The sequence below is a fragment of the Epinephelus moara genome, chromosome 2 (assembly GCF_006386435.1).
Source record: "Epinephelus moara isolate mb chromosome 2, YSFRI_EMoa_1.0, whole genome shotgun sequence".
NCBI classification, from domain to species: domain Eukaryota; kingdom Metazoa; phylum Chordata; class Actinopteri; order Perciformes; family Serranidae; genus Epinephelus; species Epinephelus moara.
Window position 1 is genome coordinate 30,203,475 of NC_065507.1, and position 14,939 is coordinate 30,218,413.

Consider the following 14,939-nt stretch of genomic DNA (forward strand, 5'->3'; position numbering starts at 1 on the left):
TTAAATCATAAACTAATAAGTTTTTTTTTTTTTTTTTACCTTGAATTACTTTCTGTGAATGTTGGTTGTTGGTGCAGCATTTTTAAAATATGTTCTTGTTCTTTTGAGCTATTCAGTTTTTGTGCTCATTCACCCATCACTATTGTGTATTGACTCTGAGCAGTTGAAGTAATTGTCAATCTTAGTGTCAGATTTTGCCTGCATGAGGCTGAACGAGGGGAAGAATATAATGATTTACGTGATTTATTTCTACACCCATAGAGTGCTGAAAATATGTTCCAAAAAGCCTCCAAAATTGTATGGTAATTTCATCACAGCCAACATAACAAGATAACTGTGTTCCCATAGAAATGAATAGGAAGTCTTATTTCTGAGCAAGAGGGTAATACAGAGACACCTCTTGGTTATTGCATTTCTAAACAGTGTTAGCAAATGTTTATTCATGAAATGGTCATTGAAAGTTTAAGGAAAGAAAGTAATTCTACCCGTTGTGCTCCAAATTTGGAAAGAGCGCTGAGAGTTAAATCACCTCTATAGTTGTGGTTCATATGTTAATCTCAAAGAACTTTCCCTGCTGAGAGCAAAGCCTTGCTTGCCTTAAGCCTTGCATGGCTCTCTGACCCAGCACTTTTGTTCAGAAGTGCCTTTGGCCTTTCTTTCAGGCCCCTGAAATGTCGCTTCAGAGTGACCACTGTGTCAGAGCGGACACAGAGGCGACAGCAGCCAGAATGGACCCTGCGGAGCGGCCAGATTTATGGTGGACCAGTTCTGTGAAAGGCTGTGCTTGTAGAAAAGGGTTTAGGGCCTGTGAAATCATAACAGTTCTAAATCTTTCAAGCCATGGCCAACTCGTTACTGCTGATACAAGGCTTAGGGTGATTAGACCATATCGCTCTCTCTCTCTGCTCTGCCATGTGCTTTCTTTCCTTCAACAGGATTATCATATCCCTTTTCCCTTAATTGGAGAGGTGAAAAGTATGCTGGTATGGTCTGGTACATAATGAAACCCGGGGACAACTGATTTTATAGAGTTAATAGAGGTTGTGATGATATGTTTTCTTTAAAGCCTTATCATAGATTTTCTTTAGAACAGTGTTTGCTATTGATTATTCTCTAGCATAAATGTAAACTGACCATTTTCTCTTTCATTTCTAGTCCTGGAAGCAAAAGGGAGCTGAAAAAACAAAAACGAATTCCTACTACCCCAGCAGAATTTAAAATGAACAAGATTAAAAGTCGAAAGATCTGCTAACAGCCCCTAGAGACTACACTGTTCGCCATACAATACAATATTAAAATCTTTGATGGGATATAGTGGCAGTTTTGTAGTCTGTTAGAGCATTACTCCTTATGGTGCTTTAAGTTTAAAGTTTATGCTGGAGTTGGTGCAAGAGGAAATGGTTCATCCTCTGGGGATCATAAATAGCCATAGCAAATTTCATAGAGGTCTGACCATTAGTTTTCAACATGTAGTGCCTTCAGTACCTAGGGGTTTTAGTCAAGAGGAAAATTTGTCCTGGATAAAAGGTCAAGGATCATCCAATATTAGGATTCATCCTCTGATAATCCTGAATAATCTTAATATTTACAGCCTGGTCAGTAATTGCAGATGTACTTAGTTCAGGATCAAAATGTTTGATAGACAGACCAATAGACTGATTAACCCTTATCACCATCACTTGGCCCTGCTGCTCTGATCTAAGAACAAAAAAGAGATGGTTATATTGTTTGATAAAGATTCAGGGCTTTGAATGAAGGCACTTAAACCTGCTTGATAAGACCTTGTGGCTCCCAGTGTAGGTGCAAAAACTCCCTACCAAGCATTTTGTTATCCACGTTATAAAATATTTGTATGCATGATGCAGGATTTACTATTTGTAGTACCATTTAGATAATTGTCACTTTGGAACACCATTTATTTTGATATTTCCCTATCATTAAAGTAAACAGTAAAATTAAAATTTATTGAAAGCTTGAGGTGACTGACTCCATGAGCTTAAACTGCCATTACATATATAAAAAGGAGGCTAAAGCACTGGTCATAAAAGTGTTTTAGTCTCCTTTATCTGCTGCTAATGAGAAACGAAAAGAAGGAATATACTTCACTGGTATTCAAATTTAATGCCTTTATTATGAAGTTAAAGACGTTAAAATAAGAAGCTCCCGTGGCTTTCTCTTCCAGTGTGGTCTGTTTTAGCAACATTTGAAACGATTTTCTTGTGGATGACACACCTAAAACTAAATTAAAATCTCTGGCCTGTGAGCACTTCTCTGGTTCACGATACAATTATTCATCTATCTTTGTGCTTGACATTTTTATGCTACAGTGGACTAAAGTTATTGCACATCATGGAAACTTTTAGCGCACAAAGTCTGCAGTATATGATCATTAAGTATTTTTAGATGCATTGTGTCTATTGAGCAGGATTCACAGGCTTGTCCCAATTTATCCTGCCTAATCAGTATGGTGCTGGCTCTGTGGGCAAAGGGCCGCCTGTCTGTCTGCCTGGTTGAATGAACAGATGAGGGTCCACGGGGCATCATGGCCCCACGATGCTTCATGGTGACCAAATAAGGGCTGTCTGCAACATGTATGCTGGGAGGAGACAGGGGCATTAGGTTGGCACAGTCCAGTCTTTCACATTCTTTGGCTTCTCTCAAAAGGCTTCTGTCCCTCACACATCTACTATGTGAGTGGACAGAACTTGTGTTTAGAAGTGCCGCTACATGAAAAGTAAAAGGGTGTTTGTGAAAAGGTTCATGAAAAAGGCTGGTCAGTGGTTAGAAGAGCAGAGAGTGACACTTGGTTGACTCTATTATTAAATGAGACTTACACTACAAGTGCTAAAAGATTTAGAAGAAACCAACAAGTCAGTGTACATGCAGTACAGGCAGTCAATTAATTCAGTAAATGAATCAAAGTGACTAGCAACTAAAATTTGTACTCAGACTCATTACCATGATTTTAATGAGAATATGGATATTATGTAGAAATACAATGTAACATAAAGCTCATGTGACTCAGTTGATGTGATGTATTCCTTGCATATGATATATGCTTATGCAAATCAGTGCAAAGACCCTAACACAAGAGATACCGATATTGTTCACTAAATTCTGTCTCACTGCTGTGAGTGCTGGTTAAAGATTAACTGTGGTGTTTTCCTTGGGGCCTCTTTGAAGTGGACTTACTCCAACCCCTGCTTATCTTAATTAGAAAGAAATCTGGAGGAGTGAAGTGGTCCTCTGGAAACAAGCACCTCCACTCCCCAGCTCCCTGAAGGCCACACTGAGGCTTTGCCGGGACTTTAAAGCCTTCTAAACTCAATATTTGCTCATGTCATAGTGTGATTGTATGTAGTGTAAACTGTGAACATAAACCTTTTTTTCTCTGACATTTGAAAGCGCTGCTGGATGTATCCTTCTCAGATCTTGCTTTATATGGGATATGAATAATTAATAGAGCCACTTTATGTTTGTGAATATTGTTGAAGGCAAACAGGTGTTTAATGTGATTCATCCTGAAAGTGAGAGCAGCCCCTTTGAGGCTTAGCTTGATGTGTAGGCTGTTTCTTCAGTGTCATGTAAATAATTATGTAAAACGTAACCATTTGATGTTGTTATTAAAATGTATGAGGTACTTAGGAAAAAAGCCTGCCAACAAGCAGTTCTAAAATGTCCCTGCCTGAGTGTTCAATTGTAGAAACATGATGATGCATATCATTTATGTTCGTCATTTTCTAGAGTTATGCGTGAGATCAAGTGTATCAATGTTGTTATAACCGTGACAAAGTCTGTGCCAACATATGAAGTCAGATAAACAGCCAAGACCTTCTCTGTTTCCATTACCTCAGTGGAGAACGGTCTCCCTCACAACTCAGGGATCACACATGCAGTGTTTACTGGTGGCATGCGTGCCATGCGGCTGGCTTTAATCCAAATAGAGCGGGGAGGTCCTGTCATGCACAGGTTGCCTGTCTCCAGAAGACGGATGTGGAACACACAGGAAGCAAAAACCCTGTAGTAGACTTTAAGAATGTGTGAGTTGTAAATTTATCACTTGAGATGTTTTCATTTAAAAAAAACATGGCTTCCAAGTCTGTGTTACCAGTTGATAAAATACAATAATAAGTCCATATTTTCAGTATTTGTTGCTTTAAACACACAATATGCCAAAAACTGTTTACCCTATATAAAGTGTTTTCTTTGTACACATCGTTTATGGTTTTAGATTGAATCGTTTTTCTTATTGTTAGCTTTCTAAAAAGCATAACAGATATCATGCTTATTTGTGATTTTATTAAATCATATTAATGCTGCATTGACTCACTAAACAACTTTTCTTGCTGTCCATGTAATTTATTCAGTGCATGTCCCTCATAATAGTTTTTATGCTGTTTGTGATGCAAATTGTAATATAACACAAAATAGCAATTTATTTGGGATTAACAGAGGAATCCGCTGTGCACATAAACAGTGGCTTCATGGCTGAACAGACCACTACAGACATTTGAGAAAAGTCATCACACAACCATTTTGACTTCCATATACAGTAGAAATGCTGAGACAAAGTCTTCTCATAGTATAAACTGTGCAGGAAACAATGCTTTGAGTCTTACATCAGGGACTAAGTCAGGGATTTACATCGTTGTACACAACTGTGTGGATGTGGCATCTCAGAGGGTTAAAGAAAATGGCTACTTTTCAAAAGATAAAGACATTCTGTGTTCATAAAAATTTCATGCAATGTATACAACTAAATGATTCAGCCATTTTGTTCATGTTTCATGGGAGAGAGAAAAAAGCCAGAGCATTTCTGCTCAAGCTTCACAGTTTCTGCAGCCTTTTGTCCCAATTACATCTCGATGTTAACATCACAGAGTCTGTCTGAAGTTCACTCTGAACTGAATCTACAAGGAATATCAGCATCTGTCTTCTGTATTTTTCTTCTTCCTAGCATTTTTGATAAAGCCCATTATTGTGGGTGACCAGAACTGCGACGACAAATTAGGGAATGTCATATTTCTTTAGCATCTCACTTTCTTGGTAGTCGTAACTTTAAGGCCTCTATCATGTAGAAAACATCAAAGTAGCTCCATGTGTTCATTGTGAATTAATGAACTTTACGCAGATAAATTTTTCAAATGAGTTGTTGGTTTTGTGTGAGACAGGGGGAATAACACTCTGCGATCCCTGTTGTCCTTGAGTTCCATACTGACTTTATCCCTGTGTCCCAGTTATGGCACAATATTGTCATAAAGCACCTATGTTCAGGCATTAAAACTCAATTTTACTCTGTGTGAAAAAATATGTATACTATTAGACTAAATGAAAAACCTTTGAACAGGTGCAGAGAACATTTCACGCATGCACACACACACACACACTCAGAAACACAAACTCGTAAATGTATGCGCCCTCACACATAATAAAACACCCAGGGTGAATGTGTATAGGTCTCACCGTGCCCATCGAGGAAGGAAATGGACACAGTGGAGCAGTCAGCTGGACGTAACAGATTTACTGGCCATAACAACAGGGGTGGGGCGCGGGGTAGAGACTCTCAGTCGTGCCTAACACAAACAACAGCAATGCTTTGGAACCTCTTAACAATGTCACTGCACCCTCCCGGCTGTTTCACTTTTATTCCACCACTTTCAGAGCTGCCAGATGTTTAGTGGCTCAGTCATCTGTATCTCACCATCCTGATCCAGTACAGCAGCCGGCAGCAGCTCTCACTGTGCAGCCTGGTGGATGCATGCTGATTTTTAGGAACCGGTGGATAATAATTTAGACTTCTAGTCAGTGCTCTAGAAATTAAAATTAAATTAAAGTGTGGTGTGGTTTCCTTATGAGTCAGCGTGTGCACATTTTCTGTCAGTGTTTGTGTACTTGTGTGTGTTTGATGCCTGTGTACGTGCCTCTGCTTTGAGTTTTATGGTCAAATGGTAGCAGTGATGCCCTCCAGGACTGTAGCCTCAGCCTTTGAATGCAACTTCAAAAGACAAGGATAAAATAACCCAGTTCAGACAGGAAACAGACACCTTTTATCATAATTAGAAATGAAGCAATTAGACGGCAGAAACTCTATTCCTTTCGCATAAGGGCTGTGCACTCCTCATACCTCCCACTGAGTGCTGACGAGTGTCAAAGTCAAGTCCTAAAGGTAACCAAGAAGTAATTCTAATAAGGTGTATTGAAAATTGGTGTGCCACCCCCAAACAAATAGCTATGTTAATTTTCAAAACATGTTTTGGATTATTAAGTCTCAGTGAGGCTTTTTGAGTTTTCCTCTGTGTTTTCCCTTGCTGTGTGATGAGTTTTATGGAGTCATTTTAAGTTTCTTTAACTTTTCAACTGTATTTGTTTGCAGGAGGCAACAAACTGAAGAATCAGCAGTTCCGCCTGAATTGGGCTTGGATCTCTTTAGAGAAGGAACACTACGTGGTGGATGAAGAAGTCAAGTTCCTGGAGGTGGTGCTGAAACGTCGTGGCTACCTGGGGGAGACCTCCTTCGTTAGTAAGCAGACACTGCCTTTGATTTTATCAAGTCACTTGTAATTTTAATTGCATCCGAGGTGATTTTCATCATTATTATTACTAAAAGTTACTGGAAAGCACTGAGAGTGCGCAGCATTTTAATTTCTTTTTTATTTTAAGAAAAAGGTTGAGTTTTATTTTGATCTGGATCCACAGCTGCACCAAAATTAATAAAATAAACCACAAAGTGCACTCAATAGAGTGTGGATTTCCGCCAAGTGGCTGCACAAACTAATGGCAGGCACTCTAGATAATTCTTGTAATTTCAGTAGATGCAGCAACATGTTTTAAAAGCTAATACAAATACATGCCTTGTCTATTTTTGATGATGCCACAATACGCTGCACAGAGCAGCTCAGGTTTACCTGCTAACAGGCACTATATGTGAACTATAGATACAATATAAATGAGGATGAATGTAATTTTAATGACTAAAACACAGCCACAAGTCTTTGATCCGTGTATCCATAACTGGATTTTGAATGGTATTAACTTTGTCTGTAGGCTACAGCACAAGAAAGTAGAAAATAACAACAATAAAAACAATTTAAACAGACAAAAAAGATAGCCTGATTACTGACTTACTTATGGTAGAAGTGCAAATACTAAGGAAAAGTGACCAAATCAACAAAATCTGCAAGTCTACAAAATTGGGCAGATAAAATGTTTTAATCCCAAGAAGGCTCCCAGTGTGGTGTGACACTGTGCATCAGATGTAATAAAATCTCATTGCAGCTTGTCCGTCCCAGCTCCTGTAACTAAAAGATGGCAGTGGCAAAGATAACAAAAACAGAGACTAATTAATCTCGTATCATGCCTAACTGCAGTAGATCATAACATATCGGGTATGGAATGAATCTACAGGTGCTCCACTTCCAAATGAGACCAAACTTTTCTATGGATGTCAGTTGAGCCATGACAGAGGCCAAAATGTGATCTGCAACATGTAAGGCTTGTTTTTAGCAGAGCCAATTTCCATAAAACTTGAGGCCTCTACCGGCCGCTTAAGAGGAGTGAGGCATCAGCAGTCAATAACAGTATAAAACAGCGAATAAAACAAGTTTTTCAATAATTGCGAATCACTGGTACAACAAGAGATCCTTGAGTATACGGTCATAAATGTGCACACAAAATGTCAGATTGATTGGTCCTGTAGTTTGGGAGATGAGCTGCAGACTGACAGACAGATATACACACTCACACACACATACACGATCAAACACTTGATCCCCTTTAGGCTTATGCCAGGCAGAGAATGAATAAATAAGTAAGTAAGTAAATGAATAAATAAATGTTATATATAATTAATAATCTATGAAAAATATTAACTAGATACTACAAAATAAGAGAGTGAGAAAAGGACCACAAGATACATGTGCAAGATTTTTTTCATTACGATAAGTACAGTAGATTACGAAAAAATGTGCACAAATTGTATGTTTGTGTTGTAGAGATAGTGGATATATTCCTGGATCCACACCACGAACTATTCACTTGTTGCTTTGCCCAAGGTCTACTTACTTTACCACCAAATTAACTGGCTAAGCAAGGCTGCCCTAGACACCCTTAGGGTCACACAAGTCATGACCTTTCACCTGTCTGCTCGGTCAGTATTTACGTTCCAATCACACAAAGGCACAGGACAATCCCTCAGGGACTGCATGCACACATGAGAAAGTTCACCCAAGGTTGGTGGGCATGAAAAGGCACCATTCCAAATAATAGTCAAGGGAATTTATTGGCTGGACCTAAACAGGCAATAACTGTTAACACTGTTAAAACAACAACATCAACAAAATAAAAGCCGCTGTAAACATTTATGAGTGGCAGGAATTCTTACTGCTGGCACCGTTGGCCTTTTTTAGTGCCAGCATGAATACTGTCCATAAAAATGAGGTGTGATTAAAATAACCTGATGTTAAAGGTCAAATCCCATAGGATCATTTGCTCTACTGTCATTTGTGTCTTTGTATGACCCAGGGTGTCAGACTAATGAAACATCTCCGAGGTGATATGCAAATGTTGCTGACCTTTATCGCTCCTCACACTGCACAGTACATCTACTCTGCCTCTACTACCTCTGTCTACTTAGTCAATTAAAAAATCCACATCTTAAGGCAGATCATCTCATACCGTACAGACATACAGGCAGATACAGTCAATAAAAATCCACAACAAGAAGTAAACAACTGTGGTAGCAAAAATGCACGTATATGTTGCTCATGGTGTAAGAACAAAATAAAATAAACACTAAAATTATCGACTGATATGCCTTTGTGATGACCACACAGTGGTCGCTTTGCAAATGAATATTAAACAACAGAATAATATATCTTGTATAAGGATCTTTGGCAAACAATCACATAATTGTCCTTTGTTTTGATTTTCTGGAGCAACACTACTGTTTTATTAATGGTTGCATTATAAATTAAAGAAGCGTTACTTTAAACTTTGGATGCACTCTGTGTGCAGTGCCCAGACAAAACATGCCTCGCATTTTTATAATGTCCAAAATTACTGTTGTGTGCTTTCAAGTCCAAACCATAGCTTTTCACAGTGCAGTTTTCTTATGATTGAGGCACCATGAAGGGGGATGATAATGGATGAGGGAGGAAGATGTACCTCTCTATGTCGGTGATGGAAAGCGCACAAAAGAAGCTGCAATTTAAATGCTTTTTTGCAGTTCAGAACCATTTTGTTTTACAGTGCTCTCAAAGTGCCGATAGCAAAAAAAATCTCTTTCTAAATACAGAAGTGGTGAAAGCTTTAATGTTGTCTAGTTCTCACCACAGTAAGTAAGTACATGTTTACATCCACAGGCATTGATTCTTTGATCATACACCACTCTATTCTTTTTATGTCAGTCTCATTAAATGGCCTTATTTTTTAGTCAAGAAAAATATTCGCTGACCTAAAAGAATGAGGAGGAACTGCATACGGTTTGTGGTTTAAAATTAGTATATTTAAATGTTCAGAAACCACTACGATGATAAACTGTGGTTTTAATGAGAAACCAAAGAAATAATTATTTTGGACAGAGTGTTTTATCATACATGCTTCAAAAACATCTCTGCAGCATTCCCACTGCAGGTGGACCTACACAACTAACAAGAGCAGAACAAGCACAAGAGCAGTGATTACTTTCTCACAGTAATTGAGTGCATTTACATGGACATGAATAACCTGTTTATGAGGCTTATCCCAGTTATGATTATATTTGGGAGATGTTGTTTACATGAACACAGACAATCAGGTTATTCATATTTCCCTTTTACACGAAAAATACTATTAACCCGATCACTGATTACTGCATTCTGTTTGCACAGGCGACGTGATATACGAGACAAACAGACAATGGGAGATGAGAGTGACAGGAAATATTAAACACTAAACCGAATAGTTACGAACACTTACAGCTTAACTACTAATTTCTTCTCTGCTACAATCACTAACAGCTGTCTGCCCTGTGTATCTCTCTCTTTGTCACACACACATACACACACACACACACACACACACACACACACACACACACACACACACACACACACACACACTAACTGTTATGTAGTTACTCACCCAATGTATTCCTGAAATCAGCTACACTACCGTTTAACACTTTTCCTCACTGTTGCCAGCCTGTCACTGTCGCCCCGTATAGGACAGGGGAGTACAGGTTGAAGATAGCAGCCTCTTTTTCTTTACCGAAAGACAAACTCCATTTCTTCATCGCTCCAGAAGTGAGACGGCATTATTTGCATTTCTATTATGTTACTTGGCTTAAGCCGTGCCAGCGCAGGTAGTCAGCTGCTTTCCATACCTGGGATAAGGTGTATACATGCAGCACTGTCCCGGTTTCGTTTGGAGTACTCCACTCAACATATTTGAGGTTTTCATAAACGGGCTTAAGTGTTTATATGTTCAAGTCAGAGAAAACGAATCATTTACAGGTTATTTAAGTGCAGTGCACTCAATGCAGTGCACTCAGTGGGTGGGTCATTCATGTCCATTTACTGTAAACACACTCATTGAGTGCATTATGATCAGGTTTTTGGAATATCCCGTTTATGTGTTTAAGCATGTAAACACCATATTCCGTTTATAAGAAACCTGAATATACTAGCTGGAATACTCTGAAAGAAACTGCAATGTATACGGGGAATATGAATAACCTGATTTGTCTAGGCACATGTAAACACCATATCCCAAATATGATCATAACTAGGATAAGTCTCATAAATGGGTTATTCATGTCCACGTAATCATACTCACTATTTGAAGTTTCCATTTTCTTCTGCTGCCTTGGGGATTGGAGAGCAGCGAACTATTTTTGCAGGCCGCCAGAGCAGCCTGACAATTCAAGCCATCCATCTGCCTCAGCGCTGGGATGAGATAGTGACTGATCCCAGGCCAGTACCTTCTCATGAAGAGTGTGGATATCTCTTCTTGCCCAGCCCCACCTGAGTGAACACAGATCAGAGAAGCCCACTGGTGGGGCTACCGCTTCACTGGTCAATGTGCGCAGTGCAGGTGGCACCAGTTTGGAGGCTACAGTGAGCCCACTTGCTGCGAAGCCTCAGAGTGACTGCTGTGATCAGGGCCATCAAATCCAGGCATTGTGCGGGAGATAGAGTTAGGAGCAAATCATACTCTCTCCTCTCCTAGCTACTCTTTGAAGACTGCTGATTTTTCAAGCTCCATTGAGCTTGACCATTTTATCTCAGCACATATGTGCAGGGGCCTTTTCCTTCTGTCTGTACTTGCATATCAAAGCCCACGTTTTATTTTCATCAAAGAACAGAATGGTAATTTTCTTAAAAGCCCAAACTCATGCATTTCTCAATCTGTGGTCTTTTGAAGATCTTGTGTGTAGTCCTGATGCGATATTTGAGTTTTTCCCTGCTTTTTCTTTCTTCCTTTCTTAGTTGTGAACAAACAGCATTTAAAAAAAAAAAAAGTTCCTGTTACTCATGCTCATACTTGTGTTCCATTTATCCAGTAATTTCTTGTTTTCTACATTTATGGAAGCCTACAGGATTGCCTTTGGGTGTGCAGGCATTTTCTTTCTATTTACTGCCAGACCCCTGCTGCTTGTTGTGCGGCCAGTTAGCAAAGACAATGGACAGGCTGTGTGACATTTCACCGGCTTCAGTGCTCCTGCTCAACAGGAATCCTGCCAGTGTCACAGCTATAGTGACTGTAGGCCCCATCAAACAGCTCACATGCTGAAGGTCAGACAGTGCAAGTCAGCCTCCAACCACTGCTGCTGAGACCAAGCTGGCATGAGGGGTAATTGGCTTTATTCCAACCATGGCCATTTGAAACACTGGAGGTGGGAAACTGCACCCAGAAGATGTGCAGATATTGTCGGGTTAGACCAACTGGGATGTGACATTTTCCTAGTTTTAGAGGAGATGAAAAGCCGAAGTCTAACTGTATTCTTTTATTGACAATATCTGTGTAACTGCTGTATGACCATTCATAGTCATACAAATGTCAGGATTTGCAGAATGCACATACTTAAAAAATATATACATTTATTATAAGGTAGGTATGAAAATGTATATTAATGGTTGCTGGTACCAAAACCTGAACAAGGTGATACATTCTCTGATATGTCTGATGTATGGCATTTTCACATGCTTAGCAGATGTTACCTAATTAAGATAATTTTTCCATGTCCTTCCTAAGGTATAGGCACAAAGGATGGCACTGCAGAAAAGGACAAAGATTTCCGGGGGAAATCTCAAAAACAGGTGCAGTTCAATCCGGGCCAGACCACAGCCACTTGGAAGGTGCGGATCCTGTCAGACAGCGAGTATGAAGTGTCAGAGACCTTCCAGATTGTTCTATCTGAACCAGTGATGGCAGCCCTTGAATTCCCAGAGTCTGCTACTGTGGAGATCCTGGACCCTGATGATGGTCAGTAATGATTTCATTTTCAGGGATTTAACATGAATTTGAATATTTACATTAAATTATCTTACTTAAAATAGGGGTTGCACTCAGTTTTAGTGAGATTGAATAAGTTCATTCTTAAACTATAGCCAAAACAAATATTAGCAAAGTACCTTGCTTTTTGTATATTTGGGTTTTGTTGTCTAACAATGCAACACACTCTGGTCTCAAGTAAAGCTTCAATGGAGTTTGACAGCAGAATATTTTCCAGCTATGTGAAATACTGTTTGAGCGTTTGATGTCACGTGTCTCAAATCATGTGGCAGCGTTTTGCACAGATGTTCAACAGTCACACAGAAAGAAATCCATTGTAGAAAGGACACAGATGTCAGTTGTATTTTGAATTGGGGCGCAGTTTCAATGACCGACACATGACAAACTAGCTACTTTGAGTGCCAGCAACAAGTGCCTGTGCTTTCTCTGTGGATTACAAAAATCGATAAAGAAAAATCAATAAAGAAAGAAAAGGATTAGCAATGCATTTACTTAAAGTAGGTAATCCCAAACAATAGACATGAAAAAGGCTACAAATTTGTGAAGGCTGGATTTTTATCTAGCAGCACAGATTTTAGTTTAGGTCCAGGAGTCCTTTTGCACTCATCTCTGTATTCATTTTTTAGGGAAATGCATCTGTCTGTCTGCCTGAGGGCATCAGAGCACATGATATTTTAAGTACAAAATTAATTCACATGAAAACTGCATGCTGAGAGGAACAAACAACATGCTGAACCCAACTCAATTATGGAAATAGCCACATAATGAATAAAAAGCAAACCATGTTTATGGGCAGTATTTTCTTTCCACAAGTGTAGCTAAACAAGGTCAGAGGGATATGGAGATAACCATGCTGACCTTCCTTGCATCTGAATTGAGCTCTGTAAAATCAGATGAACAGTGTCTCTGAAAACAGCTTGACTTTAATAGAGCTGAGTTAGACAACTGCGTTGTATAAATATGGATAATATTCCTTATCCCATAGGGCTTCATTGGGTGAAAAGGAATAATTTGCTGTCAACAATTTATTCTAATCAAAGTGTTTAGTTGGAACTTTGTTTCACAGAACATCAGTCTCTGGAGGGCAATCAACAAAACTGGCAGCCATCTCTGTGCAAGATGTGAAAATCTGTTTTTATTTCTTCATGCCTTTTAAAGATATTGTCTTCCTACAACCATATGTCTATTATCATATCATTATACTGTTTAGGGTTTCTAAAGTTTTAATATATTTTGGCCTCTCAAGGTCAAATAAACTCTGAAGGCTCATAAAAATGCATTTTTGGTTCTTTTCACTGAGAGCAGAAAAATGGAATAGCCTGGGGGCCGCCACCATGAAACTGTGAAAAATAAATTATTTCACACCAGACAGACTAAAGTGGCTCAGACTGAAAACAGCTCAGTGTTTGAAACAAGAAGTAAAGAGTGACCACATCAATCCATGCAATTGTTTGCATGTTCTCTAGGATGGAAAAGGACAGGTCAAGTTCTGTTGACTTACCAACACCTTATTAATGTGGGTGACCACAGTGCTCACCGAGAGGGAGACAAAGCCTCTGTCTGAGCTCTGTGGATTTCATGGCTGTAATGTTGCAAGCTCATTACCTTCCTGGATGCAGCTCAGCGAAGGAAGGAGGCAAAAAGATGGAGAGCTGCCCATAAAACTGTTGAGCCAAAAAACTAATTGTTTAACATGTCTCTGCTTGCAAACAGAATAAATACACCTTTTTATTCCAGCTAATTTATGTGGGCAACTAACAGACTTCTTAAATGAGTGTGAGATGCAGATTTGTACACATTAATTCTCTAAAGGATTCCTTACTCTTATACTGAGCAGCATTATCTTACAAATAGCATCCACATCTCTGTGTTATTCTGTGTATCAGAGCAAGCAGAGTCAAGACTGGAATATTTGCTGCAGATAAATAAACAGCAGATGATGGGTTTCGATTAAACATGATTGAAGCACCATCAGCAGAGCTATAATGAGAGCTGTCAGTGGTCCCAGCGTGTACGCTGCAATCCTGTATATTAAAGGTTACTGATGCAAATAGTGTCACATATGATTTGACTTCTCAAAGCCTTTCCCTTTTCTTCATCTCCGATTATTCAGTCCAATTCACTTGACATTCAATATATCACATTCAATTTGCTAGAAAACTGATAATACACAAGTGATTTTCTTGTACCCAAAATCAGCATTTAATGAAGGTATTCAACTTCAATAATATAAACACATTATGTCAAAGTAATGATGTGATGTGATGTGAAGTAATGTGTGTTGATTTTTCCCACCTACAGAGTCAACAGTGTTCATACCCTCAGCTGCATACAACATAGAGGAGGACATTGGTGAGCTGCTTATCCCAGTGCGCAGGAGTGGAGACATCAGCCAGGAGCTCATGGTCATCTGCTATACTCAGCAAGGTAATAGGAGAGCTATGGTT

The 14,939-nt window shown here is 39.2% G+C and overlaps 1 protein-coding gene across 1 annotated transcript in view; it reads left to right on the forward strand.

Annotated features, from left to right (window-relative positions):
• frem2b (FRAS1 related extracellular matrix 2b) overlaps positions 1-14,939 on the forward strand; it is a 57,516-nt gene that overhangs the window by 18,097 nt on the left and 24,480 nt on the right. The window contains exons 3-5 of the mRNA XM_050058437.1: positions 6,374-6,520; positions 12,232-12,462; positions 14,794-14,919. Coding sequence (XP_049914394.1) covers positions 6,374-6,520; positions 12,232-12,462; positions 14,794-14,919 — 504 coding nt within the window. The remainder of the gene's footprint in view (positions 1-6,373; positions 6,521-12,231; positions 12,463-14,793; positions 14,920-14,939) is intronic.